General features: G+C 41.9%; 1 protein-coding gene across 2 annotated transcripts in view; it reads right to left on the bottom strand.

Moving 5' to 3' along the window:
• Positions 1-23,950, bottom strand: part of rnaseh2a (ribonuclease H2, subunit A) — a 70,871-nt gene continuing 46,921 nt past the window's right edge. For both annotated transcript variants that reach the window (XM_063035913.1, XM_063035912.1), the window contains exons 5-8: positions 22,168-22,305; positions 18,363-18,450; positions 12,742-12,865; positions 1-857 (exon numbers count right to left, since the gene is read on the bottom strand). In XM_063035913.1, coding sequence (XP_062891983.1) covers positions 719-857; positions 12,742-12,865; positions 18,363-18,450; positions 22,168-22,305 — 489 coding nt within the window. In that variant the 3' untranslated portion in view covers positions 1-718. The remainder of the gene's footprint in view (positions 858-12,741; positions 12,866-18,362; positions 18,451-22,167; positions 22,306-23,950) is intronic.

The following is a 23,950-nucleotide window of genomic DNA, read 5'->3' as shown; positions in this document are numbered from 1 at the left end:
TTATAAAAAGGCAATATTTTATTGATATAACTTCTAAGTTCTCACAAAAAAAACAGCTGTAAATTATCTTCAGACGGTCAGATGTCTAGCATTCTAGCACACTGCAATGCAGAGCGCAGTGACAAGCTTACGATTCCTTAGAAAGGCTATTCATTAAAGGAAGGCAGACAGACATCGCCCACATGGGAGACAGGAAGCTTGGGGTAGTTTGAAACAAGAGTGAAAATTTATTCCAAGCAACACCTGCCTATCAGTCAGAGGCACAGAGGGAGAAACTCTCTGGCCAGATTGTTAGAGTGCATTACCAAAGGTGATTAGGAGAGAGACTGAACCTCAAGAGAGGCCTGTCATAATGCAAAACTGTAAATTCAATGATATAATGCAATATACCACTTGGAACAGATAGGTAAGAACTCAGCAGCTTGAGGCAGACGAGGCAGATAACTCATTCTAAACTACTCATGTCAAACTTCAGACACATAGATCATGCAGGGATTAGGATCTAAGTGAGGCATTCAGTCATTCAGTCCAGTCCATTTTATCCACCTACGTTGTATCCCTGCTTGCTGACTGACCTGATAAGACAGCATTTTAGAAAAAAAAGCCCAACTCTCCCCCTTTCCTTCCACTTGCTGTTTCTCCCCCCGCACAACAATTGTGTACGTGTGCTCTGCATCTGCACCACCCCTCGCCCCCACCGCTCAATATAATGGCAAGTTCACAGGTTCACAAGAGAGACCAGCTTCCTCTCAGTGAAGAAACGATGCGACTGAATTTTCGGCTCTTCGGTCTTTTTTTGAAAGTAGGCCAGGACTGAGGGAGTGTCTTTCTTGTTGTCATCCTCCTCCTCATCGTCCCTGCACAGATAAAACAAGTATCAGATCAGCAGGCTTGAGAATAGGAGTTCGTATTCCACTTCCCAACACTGGAAAGTGTCAGTAACGAATGAACAACTGGACTGAGCCTCACCAACGTACACTCGTAGAACAGGAAGGGTTGGCACAGTACAGTCTGTTTATTAATCAAACATGCTGACAATGAAACAAAACCGATGGGCTTATTTCCAAGGACTTTACAACTCAGGTACTCAGTAATATTTATTTACTATTTATTATTTTTTTTATTTGTACAGATTGGTTTTGTACATCGGTTGTTTGTCAGTCTTCATTTGTGTAGTTTTTCATTGATTCTATTGTATTTCTTTGTCTCATTGGGAATGCCTACAAGGAAATGAACTGCAGGGTAGTATATGGTGACATATACGTATATTGATAATAAAATTACTTTCAACTTGAGCTTTGAAAATTTACGAGGTTCGAACAACTGCCCTCATCATTCAGAAACAAGAGAAAATCTGCAGAATCTAGAAATCCAAGCAACACATACAAAATGCCGCAGGAACTTTGGAGGCCTGGTTCTGTGGAAGGGTCTTGGCCCAAAATATCAACTGTTTACTATTTTCCATAGATACTGCCTGGTTTGCTAAGTTCCTCTGGTATTTTGTGTGTTGCCCTCATCATTCAATGGATTTTGAGGACTGAAGAACCTCAATTAGATCAGCTGCATGGGACTGTACCTACAAGAAGAGATCAGAGACTATATATTCTGTGGTGAGCAACTTCACTCCCAAATGCAAGTTCTTCCTCCTGCCCATCAAATGTGTGATGAAATTCATTCCTCTTTCTTGCTCCAACAACAAGCAAGCTTGACATCATTACAGACAAAACAACTCACTCAAATGGCATTCCATTACAAGTCTTAACGAATGACTGCAGCGGTTTACTGCAACAATTCCCAGTCCCTCAAAACTTGCGCTACTTCAGCAGGTGTGCGCAGATTTCATTACTAACCAGCTCCACCACACCACGTCATCCAACTTGGACAGACATCGTCATTCCTTCATTGTTGCTGGATTCCTAAATCCTTGGTCACAGCACCTACCAAGACTGTAAGAGTACCTTCATCACACAATTCATTCACACCATTCCTGTTTTCAGGAGTTACTAGGAACAGAGTACTAAATAATCAATCCTGCCAGCAACACCGCAGCCCAAACATTTTTTGATATATAAATGAAATTAAAACTGCACTGTCTGCCAGTATCCTGTGCATACAAAGCTTCACGTTGGCTCAACACAAAGATTGTCCCTTATCCTCCAGTAATGCAAAATCTGAATGAAGCTTGCAGGACGGAATGGGAAATGTAAAATAAAAAGCACACTGCAAAAATAGCAACGTGCATTTCACATTGAGCTTGAAAGATATTGTCGAAGAAGATTTATCTTGGCTCCGACTGGCAATACCTGATCCTAACAAGAGTATCAAAGCTGGGACATCTTCATTCCTGAACACTAACATCTTAACCTTGGCTTGTATTGTAGGAAGTGAAGTCCTCTTAATACAATGTTATTAAGTATTATCACCAGCTTACCCGTAATAACAAAGGACAAAATGAGCACAAGAGAATAGATTCCAAATATTCTGAGATATCCATTACAGAAATAAGGAAAATGGGAAACAAAAATGCACTGTAAAACCTGAAGAAGAGTAATCTCATGTATTTTGTACTGAATGTCAATATCTGAACATTTGAAGTCCAGCAGCACTGGCCAGCAGCAGTGTGTCCTATGCAATCATTTGCAACAGCAAACAGCTCAAATCCCTAGATTCAAAAAGGGGTAAATAAAGCTATAAACAAGACATTCTGCAGATGCTGGGGGGGACAAAAAATCTGCAGGGGAGAAAAAACCACTGATGCTTTTAATCAAAATGGACACTTTGACATACATCTTCAACTAGATTGAAGGAACAGAGCAATCACTAGTAGAGAACTTTTAAAAATTGCAAAAGAAAGACAGTACTTTGTGACTAAAATAAGAGTAGGCCAATTCCACAAACTGCTACTGCATCACAAGCTGGGCAGTATGACAATTCCATCTGGAAAATGATTAACATCTTAAGACCATTAGATATAGGAGCAGAATTAGGACATTCAGCTCATCAAGTAAGTTCTGTCATTCAATCATGGCTGATTTATTATGCCTCTGCCTTCTCCCCATAGCCTTCGACACGCTTGCTAATTAAGAACCTTTCACCCTCCGCTTTAAATGTACCCAAAGACTTGGTCTCCAAGGCCGTCAGTGGCAATATCTTCCACAGATTTGTCACCCTGTAGCTAGAGAAATTCCTTCTCATTCTTGTGTCCATGTTATCTGGTCCAATACTCCCTCACTATTGGAAACATCCTCTCCACACTCTCTCTGTCTAAATCTTTCAATACTCAATAAGTTTCAATGAGATTCCACCTCATTCTTCTAAACTCCAGCGAGTACAGGCCCTAAGTTATCAAATTATCCTCATACATTAATCCTTCATTCCCAGGATCATTCTCATAAACCTCCTCTGGACCCTCTCCAATGCCAGCACATCATCCTTTCTGAGATAAAGTGCACAAGATTATTCACAATACTCCAAGTGCAGTCTGACCAATGCCTTATAAAGCACTATAAGGTAAAGGTGCAAAACACACGTAACACCTAGGCCTAAAGAAGGTTCAGATAACCTGCTTTGGTTATTCTAATTGCAAATCCGGTTTCAAATTAAATTTGAATCACATACAAATCTTTTATGATCTGCCCCAACAATAGGTCATTGGTAAAGAAAACAGAACATTGGATATAGTGCAACACCTAAATAGATAAATAGATGACACCATAAAAATGCAGAAGTCACAAAGCATAAATTTTCAAGAGATACATTTTTAATGTCACTGCTGGAATCTTGTACTTTTTGGACCAATTAACTCAATTTCTTATGCTCTCGGGAGAACTATTAGTATCTGACAGGAAGAAATAGATTCCTTCACAAAGCACTTTCTATGAGCTCAAAATATCCTGAAGAATTTTAGTCTAAGTTATATGAGAGTACAGCTACCATTGTTATACTGGGAAATGTGGCACCTAAATTATGCACAACACAAGTACCTTAAACAGTTATGGCAGTTACAAAATTAATGAACGGCCATCTGTGTTAGGGGAGACAGTGAGATTGACAAGTCCAAACAGTCGGAGAACTTGTCTTGAAGAGAGCCACGGGATCTTTGGCATCTACTTCAGAAGGCAATTCAATTAATACCTAGCTCAAAAGATGTTGGCTCTGCACTGAAGAACAACATGATCACATGCTCAACCCTCAACAGAGTGCATTGAACACAACCAAACTGAAATGTGAAAAGTGCTACCACAGCCAAAGCATAATGAATACCATCACAGTAAGGTTATTGATGAGCTTTAATCCTGGTTTCTTTGCCCTCACGATCCACTCTTCTCATCAAGAACAAAACTACAAAAGTAGGTGTTATAAAGCCCTTACACAGAACTTTTCTTTTTAAATCTTTTTATTAATTATTATTGAAAATCAACAACAGAGAAAAATACATCAAAATAATCAAGACAACATATCCATATGTAGAATAAGAGTTAAACTATCAACCAGGCTGAACAGTATATCAATAATAATCAAAAAACAAAGTGCTAAAGCTTTTTTTTTTAATTGGAAAAAGAAAGAAAGAAAGAACCCCTACTAACTAAAACAGAAAAAAACCCCTAATAACTAAAAAAAAACCGGGGAAAAAACGCCCATTTGGAACACGAACCCGAAGCTATACGCCATACAAGGAGATGGCACTTGCATATCAATCCTCTGGAAAAATCAGCTAGGATTCAAAGCAACTCAACTAACCTCATAACATTCAAGCCCAAGCTGCATGGAGGAAGACTACTGCTGAATGTCAGGGGCCCCAACAGCTTTATTCCTCTCCATAGATGCTACCCGACCTGCTGTCCTCCAGCATTTTGTATTGTTCCTCTGGACTTCTAGCATCTTCAGAGTCTCTAATCAATAAATATGTTTAACATGACTACTAAAATAACTTCTGAAAAGCATGTGGAGTTGCAAGTTGAGGCTTCACTAATGGGTGCAGCAGAGAAATACATGTTGTACATCTAACAGGTCACTTCCAACAAGCGCGTCTATGATAATGAAGTCAAGGCTATTTTCCTTGCTCCCATTAACAGCAGAGCAGATATGGGATGACCAGATTGATTAGTCAGTAATAAGTTCGTGAATGGAGGGGGTGGAAGGAAGATCAACTCTGGAATTACTCAAGGAGCTTCCCATTCACTTGTTGGGGGGGGGGGCAGTGAGAGGGTAAAAGAATTTTGCAAAGGAGATTTTTTTTCCCCCAGGGTGGAAATGGGTGTAATTTTAAAGTGACTGAAGTAACGTATGGGGGGAATGCCAGAAGTAGTGTTTTTCTTTTATACACAGGGCTGGGTGCATGGAACATGCTGCCGGGGTGATGGTAGAGGGTGATTCATTATGGACATTTAAGAGAATCTTAAGTAGGCACATTGATGAAAGAAAAACGGAGGGCAATGTAGGAGGGTGGTAACTCTCACAAGATTCTGAAGGAACGTAGCAGGTCAGGCAGCATCTATGGAGAGGAATAAACTGGCAATGTTGCAGACTGAGACCCTTCATAGTGCTCTACCCGAAATGTTGACTGTTTATTCCTCTCCGTAGACGTTGCCTGACCTGCTCAGTTCCTCCAGCATTTGCGTGTCATACTCTGTGCTGCATTGTTCTATGCTACTGCACAGCTTATACCAAACAAAGCTTTGATCTCTTTTCATGTCACAGAAAAGCAGCTGCAGGAGTCACTGCTATGAAAGTCAAAAACCCAAAGGTTAAAAACAAAGGTGACAGCAGTTGCTTTTTCTCCTGCCACGCTAAAACAAACTGCCTGTTTGGAGCTGGAAAAGGGGGACACCAAACATAAATAAAATCAATGCAAATCACTTAGTAAACCCATCAGCTGGAGGACTTCAGTCAAAGCAGACAAGGTGAAAGCAGGGAGAACAGATCATTCATCAAACAGCTGCACTGACAGTCGGAAGACATCCATCAGATCACTGATTCAGACTCCTGCAGTTCACAGCTTCCCAATGAACAAGTTTAATTTCAACATACTACCCGCAAATTAAACTCCCACCCTCTGCTGATGAACATCCCTATCCCTCACCAATCATATAACAATTAACATTACAGTCAACTGCAATTCAAGCAAAAATTTAGCTGTGCTTTTTGGCACTAATGCCACCCTTTACACAAGGCATTAGACAAGAGTACTAACAGTAAGAAGTTAAGCAATAACCTACTTGGGAATTTACAAATGAACTATAGAAATGGGGTCAAAAGCTTTAATTCTATTGTCAATTTACTTCAAAAGCTTGATTTAAGTATATAATGTAAGGCAGCATTCTAGATAAATGGTTGAAGAGAATAACTTGCCTTCCTTTAGCCATGCACACAAGGAAATCTGCAGATGCTGGAATTTCAAGCAACACACATAAAAATTGCTGGTGTCGCAGCAGGCCAGACAGCATCTATAGGAAGAGGTACAGTCGACATTTTGGGCTGAGACCCTTCATCAGGACTAACTGAAAGAAGAGCTAGTAAGAGATTTGAAAGTGAGAGGGGGAGAGGGAGATCCAAAATGATAGGAGAAGACAGGAGGGGGAGGGATGGAGCTAAGAGCTGGAAAGTTGATTGGCAAAAGGAATATGAGAGGATCATGGGACGGGAGGCCTAGGGAGAAAGAAAGGGGGAGGTGGGGAAGCACAGGGGATGAGCAAGGAGTATAGTGAGAGGGACAGAGGGAGAAAAAGGAGAGAGAGAGAAAGAAATAAATAACAGATGGGGTACGAAGGGGATGTGGGGCATTAACGGAAGTTAGAGAAGGCAATGTTCATGCCATCAGGTTGGAGGCTACCCAGACAGAATACAAGGTGTTGTTCCTCCAACCTGAGTGTGGCTTCATCTTGACAGTAGAGGAGGCCGTGGATAGACATATCAGAATGGGAATGGGACGTGGAATTAAAATGTGTGGCCACTGGGAGGTCCTGTTTTCTCTGGCAGACAAAGCTTCCTTTAGCCGTGATCAGTTGTGGTCTTATCCAGTGGTCGAGAAGATAGTAAAAGGACTCATAATCACAAACACAAGAGATTCTGCAGATGCTGGAAATTCAGAGCAACAAACACAAAAGGCTGGAGGAACTCAGCAGGTCAGGCAGCATCAATGCAGTGAAATAAACAGCTGATGCTTCAGGCTGAGACCCTTCATCAGGGCTGGAATGGAAGAGGAAGATGCCAGAATAAGGGTGGGGGCAGGAGGAGGAGCACAAGCTAGTGAGTGACAGGTGAAACCAAGTGAGGTGGAAGGTGGGTATGGAAGGGGAGAAGTTGGGAGGTGATAGGTGCAAAAGGTAAAGGGTTGAAGAAGGAATCTTTTAGAAGACGAGAGTGGACCACGCAGAAAGAGACGGAGAAGGGGCATCACCAGTCGGAGGTAAAAGGCATGTAGGCAGAAGAGAAGGGATAAGAGGGGAGCCAGAGTGGGGGGCAGAAAACGAGAAATGAGAGGGAGGAGAAATTACTGGAAGTTAGAGAAATCAATGATCATGCCATCAAGTTGGAGGCTACCCAGACGGAATTGGAGGAGCTGCTCCTCCAGTTTGAGAGTGGCACCATGTCAGAATGCGAATGGAAAATAGAATTGAAATTGGTGATTTTAATCTACAGCCACAGGGAATGTCCGCCTTTTGAGGCGGACAGAGTGAAAATGCTGGACTAATGATAATATCTTATGGTCGAACTTATACCATTGTTATTTGTACTAATTTATTCAACTATAACTAGGTGCTTGAGCATCACGTTGCAGGTGATAACATCTTATTTATGCAAATGGACATTCTTAACAACACAAGACTGACTCAACTGTAAAATACACTCTTTGCATCAAAAGTGGATCACGGGGCTTGAATAAGATTACTAATACATAGGAGCAGAATTAGGTGATTCGGCCCATCAGGTCTGCTCTGTCATTCTCTCATGGCTGATTAATCCTCTCAACACCTTTCTTTTGATTTGTCCCTGTAACCTTTGATGTCCTTACTAATTTAGAACCTATCAACCTCCACTTTAAATATACCCAATGACTTGGCCTCCACAGTTGTCTGTGGCAATGAACTCCACAGGTCCACCACCCTCTGGCTGAAGTTCCTCCTTATTTCTGTTCTAAAGGGACATCCTTCCTTCGTGAAACTATGCCCTTGGGTCCTAGACTCCCTCACTATAAGAAACATACTCTCCACATCCTTTCAATATTCCATAGATTTCAATGAGATTCCCCCCCACCCAAACAACATTCTTCTAAACTCCAGCAAATGCAGGCCCAGAGCCATCAAACATTCTTCATACATTAATCCTTTCATTTCCAGGATCATTCACATGAACCTCCTCTAGACCCTTATTTTTCTTTCTGAAATACTGTACATGATAAAAATTAACAATGTGCAAATTCCACCTTCTACTATGATAATGTATCTGTACCACTTGACCACACTGTTCATGATTACGCAGGGAAACAGAGACACCTGCTGAAATTTTGGAATGTCTGCAGTTTAGAATAACCTGGAATGAAAATCAGGTATATATTCATTGCATTAATGTTAAAAACTCCATTAATAATGTAATAGGCAAATGAAATGCTGCACTGAGACATAAAGCTGTAAAGCCTGACTCCTGGTTTGTTTTCAATTAGTTACAACCACCCAAAGCAAAACTTGGGATACTAAAATCACAAAAACCCTACAAAAGCAGGGAATCCAGAACAAAATTAGATAATGCTGAAATAACTCAGCAGGTCAGGTTGTAGATGTGTCAAGAAAAACAGAGTCAACATTTTCAGCTCACTGGTTTTACATTTCGGTTCAGTTACATAAGCAGCTTGTTAAGCTGCAGGAAGAGCAGTGGAGAGTGTGATCGGGGTAACCACAGGGATAAGCTGTAAATAAGGCTACCTGGCCAATGAGGGAATGGGAGCAGTTAGACCATGAGAAGCAAATGCAGAGGACAAAAAGCCCACCACAGTTCTGACTGAAACACTGACTGTTTCTCTTCCTACAGATGGGACCTATCACAGTATATCAGCATTTTCTGAGATACGAAAACTAGTCACGATTTGTCTGGACTAGAGTGCATGGGTGGTGGTGAAGTCAATCAGCAGGAGCACAGCTCAATGACCAAACGGCGAATGGTCACTTGGACAAAGTACTAAAAAGTTGACAGAATCTGCTGGACTATAGTCTAGCCGATCAAGATGTAAAGGACAAAATTAAAACTGACGTAAGCTTTGTAATTTTCGTGTGGCACAGTAGCATAGCAGCTTGCCTAATTTGATTACAGCACCAACGACCCAGGTTCAATTCCCACCGCTGCCTATAAGGAGCCTGTACATTCTTCCCGTACACTGCGTGGGTTTCCTCCACGTGCTCTGGTTTCCTCCCACATTCGAAACACTTGTGTGTTACTAGATTAGTCCTGACGAAGGGTCTCGGCCTGAAACGTCGACTGCGCCTCTTCCTATAGATGCTGCTTGGCCTGCTGCGTTCACCAGCAACTTTGATGTATGTTGCTTGAATTTCCAGCATCTGCAGAATTCCTGTTGTTTGTGTTACTAGATTAATTGGTCAATATGGATGCAATTGGGCAGCACAGACCCGTTGGGTCAGGACAAATTGTTACTGTGCTGTATCTCTAAATAAAAAAGTAAAAAGTCATTGGCATTGCTTGAAAAATCAGGATAAACTATGGTTTTTGGAGGCTGTTGGGGAATTACGACTTCCACGAATGTGGATTCAGGAATTGTGCACAGCAGAAGTATTGACCCTATCCAGTAAAGTGTGCACATAGGCACTTTCTTTCTAGAACCTGCTGTTGTTTTCAGCTAGGCTATTGATTGCTGACTTTAGGGCACATTAGCTGAGAGGGCCATAAAGGAAAGAGAGGGAGCAGGGTGGATGAGGGCACTAGGTAAAGAGTCACGGATAGAATCACAGATGAGAAAAAAAAACAAAAAATGTAAAAAGGAGGAAGGGCACTGGTGGGCTCAAGCAAGGGTTGAAGGGTGGGACAAGGAAGGCTGGGGCATGATGGCAGATGGAGTAGATTAACTGATGTTTGAAGTTATGATTTGGTTGCTATTCAGCAGCAGGGAGGTACTCAGAGTGTCCATAGGCTAAAGAAAGGTTGGAAGCACAAGCAAGCAAGGATGATTTGTGAGAAATTTTCAAGGGCTTCACTTGTAAGATGATCTATGCACATCTTTCATAAACAGCTCTGGTCTTGTGAAGGCCTGCTTCTGTTATGCTCGCACTGTTCACAGGTTGAACATACACAAATTTTGTACAATTGATATCAAAACATGTTTAGACATGTTCTAGCACAGGTAATGTGTGTACAAGGAATATGTTTAATGTAGTGACGACAAGTACCAGAAAACCACTTGAATATCCAATGGATTTTTAAATATTACTTGGTACAGTACTCCAAAATGCACTGAGAAACAAGTGGCATGGATCATTGATGGCTGAGGGATTTAAATAAATGTGAACTTAAAATCTACCATTCAAGATTGATATGCAAACCCCACTAGCTCACCTCTCTCAAAGACAGGAATCAGTCTTCCAGTCATCTTCAGCCACAGCAATGTGCTTAACAAATATCCTGTCACAGTGCCAAGATACATTGATCATGGGGAACAAGGACATGGCAGACCAATTGAATAACTACTTTGGTTCTGTCTTCACTAAGGAGGACATAAATAATCTTCTGGAAATAGGGGACTAAGGGTCTAGTGAGATGGAGGAACTGAGGGAAATACATATTAGTAGGTAAGTGGTGTTAGGTAAATTGAAGGGATTAAAGGCAGATAAATCCCCAGGGCCAGATGGTCTGCATCCCAGAGTGCTTAAAGAAGAAGCCCAAAAAATAGTGGATGCATTTGTGATAATTTTTCAAAACTCTTTAGATTCTGGACTAGTTCCTGAGGATTGGAGGGTGGCTAATGTAACCCCGCTTTTTAAAAAAGGAGGGAGAGAAACCGGGGAATTATAGACCGGTTAGCCTAACATCGGTGGTGGGGAAAATGTTAGAGTCAGTTATCAAAGATGTGATAAAAGCACATTTGGAAAGCGGTGAAATCATCGGACAAAGTCAGCATGGATTTGTGAAAGGAAAATCATGTCTGACGAATCCCATAGAATTTTTTGAGGATGTAACTAATAGAGTGGATAGGGGAGAACCAGTGGATGTGGTATATTTGGATTTTCAAAAGGCTTTTGACAAGGTCCCACACAGGAGATTAGTGTGCAAACTTAAAGCACATAGCATTGGGGATATGGTATTGATGTGGACAGAGAATTGGTTAGCAGACAGGAAGCAAAGAGTGGGAATAAACGGGACCTTTTCAGAATGGCAGGCAGTGACTAGTGGGGTACCGCAAGGCTCAGTGCTGGGACCCCAGTTGTTTACAATATATATTAATGACTTAGATGAGGGAATTAAATGCAGCATCTCCAAGTTTGCGGATGACATGAAGCTGGGCAGCAGTGTTAGCTGTGAGGAAGATGCTAAGAGGATGCAGGGTGACTTGGATAGGTTAGGTGAGTGGGCAAATTCATGGCAGATGCAATTTAATGTGGATAAATGTGAGGTTATCCACTTTGGTGGCAAAAACAGGAAAACAGATTATAATCTGAATGGTAAACAACAGGAATTCTGCAGATGCTGGAAATTCAAGCTGAATGGTGACGGATTAGGAAAAGGGGAGGTGCAATGAGACCTGGGTGTCATTATACACCAGTCATTGAAAGTGGGCATGCAGGTACAGCAGGCGGTGAAAAAGGCAAATGGTATGCTGGCATTCATAGCAAGAGGATTCGAGTACAGGAGCAGGGAGGTACTACTGCAGCTGTACAAGGCCTTGGTGAGACCACACCTGGAATATTGTGTGCAGTTTTGGTCCCCTAATCTGAGGAAAGACATTCTTGCCATAGAGGGAGTACAAAGAAGGTTCACCAGATTGATTCCTGGGATGGCAGGATTTTCATATGATGAAAGACTAGATTGACTAGGCTTATATTCGCTGGAATTTAATAGATTGAGGGGGGATCTTATTGAAATGTATAAAATCCTAAAGGGATTGGACAGGCTAGGTGCAGGAAGATTGTTCCTGATGTTGGGGAAGTCCAGAACGAAGGGTCACAATTTGAGGATAAAGGGGAAGCCTTTTAGGACCAAGATGAGGAAAAACTTCTTCACACAGAGAGTGGTGAATCTGTGGAATTCTCTGCCACAGGAAACAGTTGAGGCCAGTTCATTGGCTATATTTAAGAGGGAGTTAGATATGGCCCTTGTGGCTAAAGGAATCAGGGGGTATGGAGGGAAGGCAGGTACAGGGTTCTGAGTTGGATGATCAGCCATGATCATACTGAATAGCGGTGCAGGCTCGAAGGGCCGAATGGCCTACTCCTGCACCTATTTTCTATGTTTCTATACACCATAATAACGCAGTCCTCCACCAACTGGCCCCACCCATGACAATTCCCCTCCCAAAAAAGGATGGCTGATTATGAAAACGCATTCGAGCTTGAGCCACCACATTGTGGGAGAAAACCAGCAGAAAAGTCCTTTTTAATTAGGAATAATCAGCAAGATTGATTTTTAGATTTACCCCCAATGCTGTGATTCAGTATGCACAAGGCATTGCTAACAACAAGGTCTGCTACTTAAACAGGAGATATGACCACGGGCTAAAGAAGAGAATCATTCGTTACCTACCAGTGGACAGGTACTGCACGACTATCCAGGATTGTCTGGGCTGTGCTCCAACTGAAACGCACAAACTGAGGATAACCAAAAACAGGGTCTACGTGGTTCTCCATCCACTCCTTTGTTTTAGGATCTGTAGAAACCAAAGACAATTCAATTTTCAAAAACAATAAAACAAAATGTAGGAAGTCCTCAATGGCAGTCAAGTCAAAGTCGAAGTAAATTTATTATCAAAATATGGACATGTCTTTTGAGGTGAATTTTCTTGCAGGCATTTACAGGAAAATAAAGAAATATAATAGAATTTTAAAAAACTATACATAAACAAAGAATGCAATCAATGTGCAATAGAAGATGTATTGTGCATGCTGATTCGTAGAGTCCTTGAAAGTGGGTCTGTAGTTTATCGAATCAGCTCACAGTTGTGGTGAGTGAAGTCATCCACACAGGTTCAGGAGCCTGAGAGTTGGAGCATTATAACTGTTCCTGAAATGGTGTGGGACCTAAGGATTCTGTACCCCCTGCTCAAAGATAGTAGCGAGAAAAGAGCGGGAGTTCTTGATGATGGATTCTGCTTTTTTTGTGGTAGTACTCCTTGCTAATGTGATGAACGGTGGGGAGGTCTCCAATATAAATCCCTATTATGCAAGGTATGATTGATTCAGCATTAATTTGTAACACTGCCCCACGTCCCTTCGCCCCTCGTTTAATGTTTAACTGCGTCAGATGACTTATAGATTACTTGGACAGCAAAAACCTCAAGGAGTGACCAGAAGGACACTACACAAAATTACTAAAGGCAGTTATTACAAATAATTAAACATGACAAAACCTCAGAATAACTTACACAAGGAAAATCCGGGAATTAAATTAAGCCCAACTGTTACTGAACAAATGAACTATATAACCTATCACCTGGATAAAGCCAAAACAAAAGTGCAGACGTAAGAAAGGGAAAGATTGTTAATATGGGATATGTTACTTTCCATATACAGCGTATATAGAACACCCTTTGCATTTCATTATTACGAAGATTCAAATTCCCCCTGTCAGTGAGAAACCATAATTTTCAGCACACAAAACAATCACAGCATACAGTGTTCTGGCCCGAACAGAAAATGCTGTTTATACCTCCAGTGAGAAATCTACACTTGCAGATTAATTCATGTTACACTCAATTTTGTTCTACTGCTCATCACTGAAAGCAACAGATAAAGCTGATCAAGTATTTAATAACGCATTCTACACAGTGGTGAAGAATATGCTTGTCCTGTGTTAGCTTTCCTAACTCCTCTCCCTGTATCACTTGAAAAATAAAAATTCCCACTGTGAGACTTAAATGAACTAAATAGGGAAAGTAGCAAATCACTATTGTAGATTTTGCCATTCATATTATATCAATAGCAAACAACAATATAATGCGCAGCATCAGGCTATTGCAGCAAATACATTGCCCAAAACATAAATATGTGCTACAAATTTATTTTAACAACGGAGGATCCAAAGAGCCACCTGCATAGAAGCAATTGCTGAGGGTTGTCAGCTTGACTTGATTGCTAACATTTGTATTTTTGTCAGGAAACCGTAGGCTTAAGTCCCACCACGTGTATGTACTTTCTTGGCCAGCACTTCAGAGTAACACCAAGGGAAGACTGCAGTGCTGTGAGAGGCATCTTTTGATTTAATAAAAGATCCACTTGGCTGGTCACATGCCATTTGTAGAAAAGAAACAAATCCTATTAACCACCTCTTTAAGAAACAGATTAGAGCATAGAATGTTACAGAACAGTACAGGCTCTTTGCCCCACAATGTTGTGCCAAGATCTACCTCACCCTTCCCTCCCACATAGCCCTCCATTTTTCTTTCATCCATGTGCCGAGCTAAAAAGTTTCTTAAAAGTCCCTGAGATATCTGCCTCTACTACCACCCCTCGCATAATATTCTACACACCCAACACACTGTGTAAAAAAAACTTAAATCTAATGCCCCCCCTCCAATACTTTCCTCCAACCACCTTAAAATTATGCCTCCTGGTGTTAGCCATTTCCACCCTGATAAAAAGGCTCAGAATGTTCACTCCATCTATGCCTGTACACCTCTACCAAGTCACGTCTCATCTTCCTTCGCTCCAAAGAGAAAAGCCCTAGCTCGCTCAACCTATCCTGATAAGACATGCTCTCTAATTCAGGCAACATCCTCATCAATCTCTCGTGCATCCTTCCGAAAATAAGGGGACCAGAAGCACAATATTCCAAGCATGGTCTAACCAGGGTTTTACAGACTACTACATTACCTCAAGGCTCACCATTAACTCACCAGTTATAAACTTGGTGTCTGTGGAACCTGCTGTGATTTGTTATTTTTATCCACATTGACAATGACCAAATGTTTAAAGCAATTAATTATGATGTTCTTTGGGGCTTCCTGAAGAAGTGACACCACATCATATAATGAATTCAAGATACTAGATATCAGCTAATTTGTAAATGTTTGTCCAAAAATCTAATTACTTTCCGAACAAAATTAGCAGTGCTAGTCGATTAAATTTGGTTGCACAGCAACAAGATTTTTTTTTTACAAACATAAGAAAATCTGCCGATGCTGGAAATCCAAAGCAACACATACAAAGTGCTGGAGAAACTCAACAGGCCAGGCAGCATCTATGGAAAAGAGTAAACAGTCGATGCTACAGGCCAAGACCTTTCATCTTTCTTTTTAGTCACTTTTCCATTCCTGACACCAATGTGCCTGTTCCATCCAAATACATTGATAAGAAATTTTCTGGATGGCAATTTCTTGGTCAACATCTTACTATCAATGTTAAACTAATAAAGTGACTAAACGTATTAAAAATAAAAAATATCATTTAAAACATTTATTATTCTATAAACTTCATGGAATACTTTACATTCTTCAAGACATCAAGGGCAGCATGGTAGTTCAGCGGCTAGCAATACCCTTTACAATACCAGAGTAATCAGGGTTCAATTCACGCTGCTGTATGTAAAGAGTTTGTGAATTCTCCCAATGACCATGTGGGATTTCTCCCATTTCCTCCCACATTCCAAAGATATACAGGTTATGGCAACATTTGCGGGATGCCCACAGCACATTCACGGACAGTGTTGGTCATCAAAAAACACGACATATTTCACTGTATGTTTTGATGTACACGTGACAAGAAAAGGTAAATCTTTCTTTCTAAAGCAACGCACACAAAATGCTGGAGGAACTCAGCAGGCCAGGCAGCATCTATGGAAAGGAGTAAGTAGTCAGCGGCTGAGACTCTTCATCAGCACTGGTGAAATTTGAGTCTTGATGAAGGGTCTCAGCCCAAAACGTCAGCTGTTTTCCATAGATGCTGCCTGACCTGCTGAGTTCAGCTGGCATTTGTGTGTGCTGCTTTGGATTTCCAGCAACTGCAGATTTTCTTATGTTTGTAATCTTTCTTTCTAAGATGAGGACAATTCCAAGAGCACAAGCTCAATATCAACCAGGACAAAGGAATTCACTTAATGGGAAGTTGCTCATTGGTCTAAATGCTCTTTCCGCTATGTTGTAGCAAAGAGCATTTTCAAAGTGCACTGCAGTTAATGCCTGAGTTACACACCAACCACACTGCCCACATTATCGTCAAGAGCAAGGTCAAGAGGCAAATGACAACATCAGTGTCTGTACATTCTTTTCCCAGATAATATATCATTTTGACTTAGAACATATCATTCTTTCCCTTTGGCATCATTAGGTGTAAATCCTACAATTTCATACTCAACAGAACCTCAAAAATACTTCCAGAGGAATTGCTGTGGTTCCAAACAAAAAAATGGGTTGCTGTCACCTTTTTAGGGGCAATTAGAAAAAGGCAACAGATTTTGGCTTTACTAACAGACTATGACAAATATAAAAAGTGATCAGTTATTACACATACTATTACAGACAAATGCATAGCAACAGATTTAGTTTTTTTTAAATCATCCATCTGTCAAAATTATCACAAACTCCCACAGCCCCTGATGACCCCGTGATTTCAGTCTCCAAGGTCGACATGTGAGGACACAAAAAGCATCCAGCCCAGACAGGGTACCTGTCTAAGTACTAAAGACCTGTGCTCATCAACCGGCTGGAGTGTTCACTGAGACCTTTAACCTCTTGCCTTGGCAGTCTGAGGTACCTACCTGCTTCAAGCAGACTTCAATTATACCACTGCCTAAAAGAACGTGGTAACCTGCGTCAATGACTATTGTCCAGTAGCACTTACATCCACAGTGAAGAAGTGTTATGATGAAACACGTCAACTCCTCCCTGAAAAACAACTTGGATCCGCTCCAATTTGCTTACCGAAGAACAGATCCACAGCACGTGTCACCTCACTGGCTTTTCACTCAACCCTGGAACATCTGGACAGCAAAAAATGCATGCATCAGGATGCTCTTTATTGACTACAGCTCAGCATTCAATATCATCATCTTCTCAAACTAAGCCCTTGGACTCAATAACTCCTTGTGCAACTGGATCCTCGATTTCCTCACTCAGTCAGTTTGGATTGGCAACATCTCCTCCACGATATCCATCAGCACAGGTGCACCACAAGTCTGTGTGTTTAGCCCCTTGATGTACTTGCTTTACACTTATGACTGTGTGGCTCAGCACAGCTGAAATGCCATATTCAAGTTTGCTGACGACACAACTGCCGTAGGCAGAATCAAGGGTGGCGATGAATCTCTCAATGTCAGCAAGACTAAGGAAATAATTATTGACTTCATGAGCAGGAAACAAGAGTTCCACGAGCCAGCCCTCAGAGGATCAGAGGTGGGGAGGATCAGCAAATTCCTCAGTGTTATTATTTCGGAGGACTTCTCCTGGGCTCAGTATTTAAGTGCAATTACGAAGAAAGCACGGCAGTACCTCTACCACTCCAGGAGCTTGCAGAGGATCAGCACGGTATGGAAAACTTTGACAAGCTTCTATAGATGTGTAGTGGAGAGGATACTGACTGGTTGCATCACAGCCTGGTATGGAAACACCAATGCCCTTGAACGGGAAGTCCTACAAAAAGTAGTGGACATAGCCCAGTCCATCACAGGTAAAGCCCTCCCCACCACCGAACGCATCTACACAAAACACTGTTGCAGGAAAACATCATCAGCGACTCCTACTGCCCAGGATATGCTCTATTCTCACTGCTGCCATCCGGAAGGTGGTTCAGGAGGTTCATGGCTCACAACACAAGGTTCAGGAACTGTTACTGCTCTTCAACCATCAGCCTCTTGAACCAAAGGTACAAAAACGGTCCAATCCAAAAGGGGAGAAGTGTACTTTGAGAGCGAAAAACAAGCAATCTCTCACTACCTCCTAAATCTCAAAAGCATCCTAAGTAATTAATTGTACAGCCAGATAAAATTATTATTCTACTCAAAAGGTAATCAATAAATATCATATATCAACAACAAAAGCAACTCAGATCGAGAAGTAAAATGTTTGTAAAATGTGACAGGATCAGCTGCTCTCTATCCTTACCAGCCCTTGGAAGATCCAGTATGAACTTCCCAAATCAGCTGGTAATAAGAAACAAACCACTCTCCACTCTACTGTGCCTGTCCCATGACCTCCACCTACTTCCGATTCTCACCATTAGGATAACCCGAGCCATAATCTGGGCTTATGTCTTCTAGATCTTCAACAAACTTCCATGACTGAATGGCATGGTCCCTTGCAACCTGAAGAGGACATGCAAATTAAAAGGTCAGAATCAACATACAATCTCCTGATGTATAAATTTAAACCCAATCCTACTTTAACATACATTTTAAATGTCATCATGCATTGAAATGTTTTAAGATATATACAGCAATCTTTAAACATTTGTTTGCCAACAAAATACATTAAAAATGTTATTGTATTTCCTAAACATAAACATTAACTGGTGACTTGAACATTATTTTTTTACTTTGACGAAAACAACCCAATACTGACACCCACTGGCCATACTTTACCATGCAAAAAGAAAATGCATTATTTTAGACCACACCATATGACATAGGAGCAGAATTAGGTCATTCAACCCATCGAGTCTGCTCTGCCACCCCATCATGTTTGAATTATTTTCTCTCTCAACTCCTTTCTCCTGCCTTCTCCCTGTAACCTTTGATACTCTGACGAGTAAAGAACCTATCAAACTCAGCTTTTAATATTACCCAATGACTTGGCCTCCACAGCCATCTGTGCCATGAGTTCCAAAGATCTAACTCCCTCTGGCTAAAGAAATTTCTCCTCAACCCTGTTCTAAAGGGACATCCTTGTATTTTGAGGCTGCACCCTCTGGGCCTAGACTTTCCCAATATACAAAACATCCCCTCCAAGTCAACTCTGAATGGGATCCCTCCTAATTCTTTGAAATTCAAGCTTCCTCAGTTCCCCTATAATCCTTTCATGAACTGGCTAAATCTATGCTTCATACTTATTTCAAATGGAAGTGAGCCATTCTATTCACACTGAGTCATTTATCATTTTATATAAGTTACACCAGAAGCGCATTAGACATGGTAGCAGAATTAGGCCATTTGGTCCACCAAGTGGTGGAGCCATCATGGCTGATTATACCAGTCGACCCCATTCCCCTGCCTTCTTCCTGTAACCTTTGACAACCTTACTAATCTGCACAGGAAGGCAGATTACTATCTGAATGGTGTCAAGTTAGGAAAAAGGGAAGTACAATGAGATCTAGGTGTCCGTGTTCATCAGTCACTGAAAGTAAGCATGCAGGTACAGCAGGCAGTGAAGAAAGCTGATGGCATGTTGGCCTTCGTAACAAGGGGAATTGAGTATAGGAGCAAAGAGTTCCTTCCGCAGTTGTACAGGGCCCTGGTGAGACCACACCTGGAGTATTGTGTGCAGTTTTGGTCTCCAAATTTGAGGAAGGACATTCTAGCTACTGAGGGAGTGCAGCGTAGGTTTACGAGATTAATTCCCGGGATGGCGGGACTGTCATATGTTGAAAGATTGGAGTGACTGGGGTTGTATACACGAGAACTTAGAAGAATGAGAGGGGATCTGATTGAAACATATAAGATTATTAAGGGATTGGACACGCTAGAGGCAGGAAACATGTTCCCGATGTTGGGGGAGTCCAGCCCCAGAGGCCACAGTTTAAGAATAAGGGGTAGACAATTTAGAACGGAGTTGAGGAAAAACTTTTTCACACAGAGGGTTGTAGTTCTGTGGAATGCTCTGCCTCAGAAGGCAGTGGAGGCCAATTCTCTGGATTCCTTCAAGAAAGAGTTAGATAGAGCTCTTAAAGATAGCGGAGTGAAGGGATATGGGGAGAAGGCAGGAAAAGGGTACTGATTGTGGATGATCAGCCATGATCACAGTGAATGACGGTGCTGGCTCGAAGGGCTGAATGGCCTACTCCTGCACCTGTTGTCTATAGTCTAATCAAAAACCTAACAACCTTGGCTTTACTAATACCCAATGAATTGGCCTCCACAGCCATCTGAGGCAACGAATTCCAAAGATTCACCACCAACTGGCTAAAGAAATTCCTCCTCATCAGTTCTAAAGGGACTCCTTCGTCCTTCTAAGCTGTGCCCTCTGGTTCTAGATTCCCCCACTGATGAAGGAATTGGGGTGGAGCTCAGGAGGAATGATGGCACCTAACAGCGACTTCATTGACTGCATCTTCGGAAACAGCTCTATTCTACCTTTAATATCTTTATTTTTTCCTTTCAGGGTTCATTTGAAGAAGCTGACCTGGAGTTACACGCAGGCTTCGGTTCTTTGTGGGAATGGGACCCGTTCTCAGGGTTCCATGACTGGCTGCTATTCCACATGCCAAGGGTTTGGCCTGAGAATCTCAATCGTGTTCGGAAGCCTAAGATCTCGGATCTCTGGAGACGGGTGGATCGAGGGCCGGAGACTTGTGTGTCATCGGGGAGGCTGGAAAATCTTCCGTTGTAAGCCCGAAGACCCAAGGTCTTTGCGATTTTTGGACACAGAGCTCAAAAAAAGTGACAAAACGGACTTTTAAGATCGTAAACTAGCAGGTTGTTGTTATGTCTCCCACTCACTGTGAAAATGAAGGACACCTCCCACTCCCATGCCAGGGAGAGACAGAGAGAACCTGTGGGTTGCCGAATTCGGATGAAATGCGAAGCTTTTGGGGTAACTTTGGTCTGTGTATTTGCTATTGATTAGCACACGCTTGGGCTTGGTGACGGTACCGATGCGCGTTTTTTTTTTGCTGGTGGGGCAAGGGGGGGATCATTGCTCACTGCCGCTTACGCATAGGAGAGGGGAGCTAGAGGAGGGGACTTTGGGGTTCTCATGTTTAACTGTCACTCATTCTTTGGGGCACTTCTCTGTTTTTGTGAATGTTTTACGAAGAAAAAGCATTTCAGGATGTACATTGTATACATTGCTCTGACATTATCTTGACCACATCTAGTCTATCTGGGTCTTTTAATATCCAGTAGCGAGATCCATCTCTTCCCCCGTGCCCCCCCCGCCCACCATCTTCTAAATTCCAGCAAGATCAGGGCCACAGCCATCAACCACTCCTCATATATTAACCCTTTCATAATTCTTGTAAATCTCCTCTGGACCCTCTCCAATGCCAGCATATTGTTTCTTAGAAACAGAGCCCAAAATTGCGCAAAATATTCCAAACGTTGTCTGGCCAATGCCTAATAAAGCCTCAGCATAACATCCTTGCTGTTATATTCTAGTCCCTTGGGAAAAGAATGCTAACATTCTTCACCACTGACTCATCCTGCAAGTTAACTTTTAGGGAATCCTACACTAGGACTACCAAGTCCCTATGCAACTCCAACTCAATTGGATGGGATCTGAAAGAAATTGCCACTCCCCAACCAAATGAATTCTTACAGGTTAGCAAAATTTAAGTTTATATTGTAGTTTGGTAAAGGAACACATTTACGTGGATCACACAAGCGATGTGTCCAGTCAGTAACTTCAATGCTGAGTCACCACTGAATCTCCCAATATTTGCTAGACTGATGAAATCCAAATGGCAGGTAGATTAAACAATACTTTTGAAATTTTTGGGCACAATTTTTCATAATGATTAATGTAAACGTAAAAGGAATAAAAGCTGGAGTTCGTATGCAAAAGCACAGTAAGAAACAAAAAGAAATTTACTTGGGGGAGGTTTTTAAAAAAATATCTTAATATGGAGCAATGATAAGAGTACGCTCAGAAAGTTAAGATATTGTAATACTAATATACCAAGCATTTACCAGACGTTATCTTGCACAAACTGAAACTCAGTTTCAACTGTTCTTATCATTTCACTGGATGTGTGGAGGCAAGGACAAATTGCTTGTCTCCATCTGACTTGGAGAAGGTTGTATAAGACCTTGAGACATAATATTCAAAGTTGCCCAGATTGAAAGGTGAAACACATCTTCAGCGCTCACCTTGGCACATATACTGGCCGCACTGACAATTGGAAACAAGGAATCAGCCTTGGCTCTGACTGTAACCTCAATCTCAGGGAAACGCTCCTTCAGCTTGGCTTCATATTTTTCAGCTGGTCCTACTGTGTCTACATAAACCTAAGGATAAATAAACAAAGGTAAATGGGAGCACAGTTAGGTATAATCTACTACATGTGGCACAAGGACACCGCTTTTAAAAAAGTCTAGTAGTTTCTTAAGGAGTTATAGACAACATGAAAAAATGACAGCACATGAGAGGGTGCGGATGAAATGTGTAAAGGTACTCTCAGAATTGGAGAATGTTAAGAGCAGAGATGGGATTATTTTCCTTAGAATAGGAGAATGTTCATAAGAATGATTCCAGGTATGAAAGGGTTAATATATGAGGAGCATTTGAAGGCTCTGGGTCTGTACTCACTGGAGTTTAGAAGAATGGTAATAGAGAATACTCCGGTGGCTGTGCCCCTGACAATAGGTACTCCTGTTTGAGTACTGTTGGAGGGGACAGCTTACCTGGGGGAAGCAACAGTGGCCATGCCTTCGGCACAGAGTCCAGCCCTGTAGCTCAGAAGGGTAGGGAAAGGAAGAGGAGGGCAGTAGTAATAGGGGACTCTATAGTAAGGGGGTCAGAAAGGCGATTCTGTGGACGCAGTCCGGAGACCCGGATGGTAGTTTGCCTCCCTGGTGCCAGGGTCCGGGATATTTCTGATCGTGTCCAAGATATCCTGAAGTGGGAGGGTGAGGAGCCAGAGGTTGTGGTACACATAGGTACCAATGACATAGGTAGGAAAAGGGAAGAGGTCCTGAAAGGAGAATACAGGGAGTTAGGAAGGGAGTTGAGAAAAAGGACCGCAAAGGTAGTAATCTCGGGATTACTGCCTGTGCCACGCGACAGTGAGAGTAGGAATGCAATGAGGTGGAGGATAAATGCGTGGCTGAGGGATTGGAGCAGGGGGCAGGGATTCAAGTTTTTGGATCATTGGGACCTCTTTTGGCGCAGGTGTGACCTGTACAAAAAGGACAGGTTACACTTAAATCCTAGGGGGACCAATATCCTGGCGGGGCGATTTGCAAGGGCTACTGAGATGACTTTAAACTAGAATGGTTGAGGGGTGGGAATCAAATTAAAGAGACTAGGAGAGAGGAGGCTAGTTCACAACAGGGGGATGGGAACCAGTGCAGAGAGACAGAGGGGTGTAAAATGAGGGTAGAAGCAAAAAGTAGTAAGATGAAAAGTATAAGTGGCAGGCCAGCAAATCCAGGGCAAAAATCAAAAAGGACCACTTTTCAACATAATTGTATAAGGGCTAAGAGTGTTGTAAAAGCGAGCCTGAAGGCTTTGTGTGTCAATGCAAGGAGCATTCCTAACAATGTGGATGAATTAAAAGTGCAGATTGTTATTAATGAATATGATATAGTTGGGATCACAGAGACATGGCTCCAGGATGACCAAGGATGGGAACTCAACGTTCAGGGATATTCAATATTCAGGAGGGATAGACATGAAAGAAAAGGAGGTGGGGTAGCATTGCTGATTAGAGAGAAGATTAACGCAATAGAAAGGAAGGACATTAGCCGGGAGGATGTGGAATCGATATGGGTAGAGCTGCATAACACTAAGGGGTAGAAAACGCTGGTGGGAGTTGTGTACAGGCCACCTAACAGTAGTAGTGAGGTTGGGGATGGTATTAAACAGGAAATTAGAAATGTGTGCAATAAAGGAACAGCAGTTATAATGGGTGACTTCAATCTACATATAGAT

This window comes from Mobula hypostoma, chromosome 29 (genome assembly GCF_963921235.1).
Source record: "Mobula hypostoma chromosome 29, sMobHyp1.1, whole genome shotgun sequence".
Classification (NCBI taxonomy): domain Eukaryota; kingdom Metazoa; phylum Chordata; class Chondrichthyes; order Myliobatiformes; family Myliobatidae; genus Mobula; species Mobula hypostoma.
The sequence above is the reverse complement of the archived record's forward strand: the minus strand, read 5'-3'. Positions and strand labels throughout refer to the sequence as shown.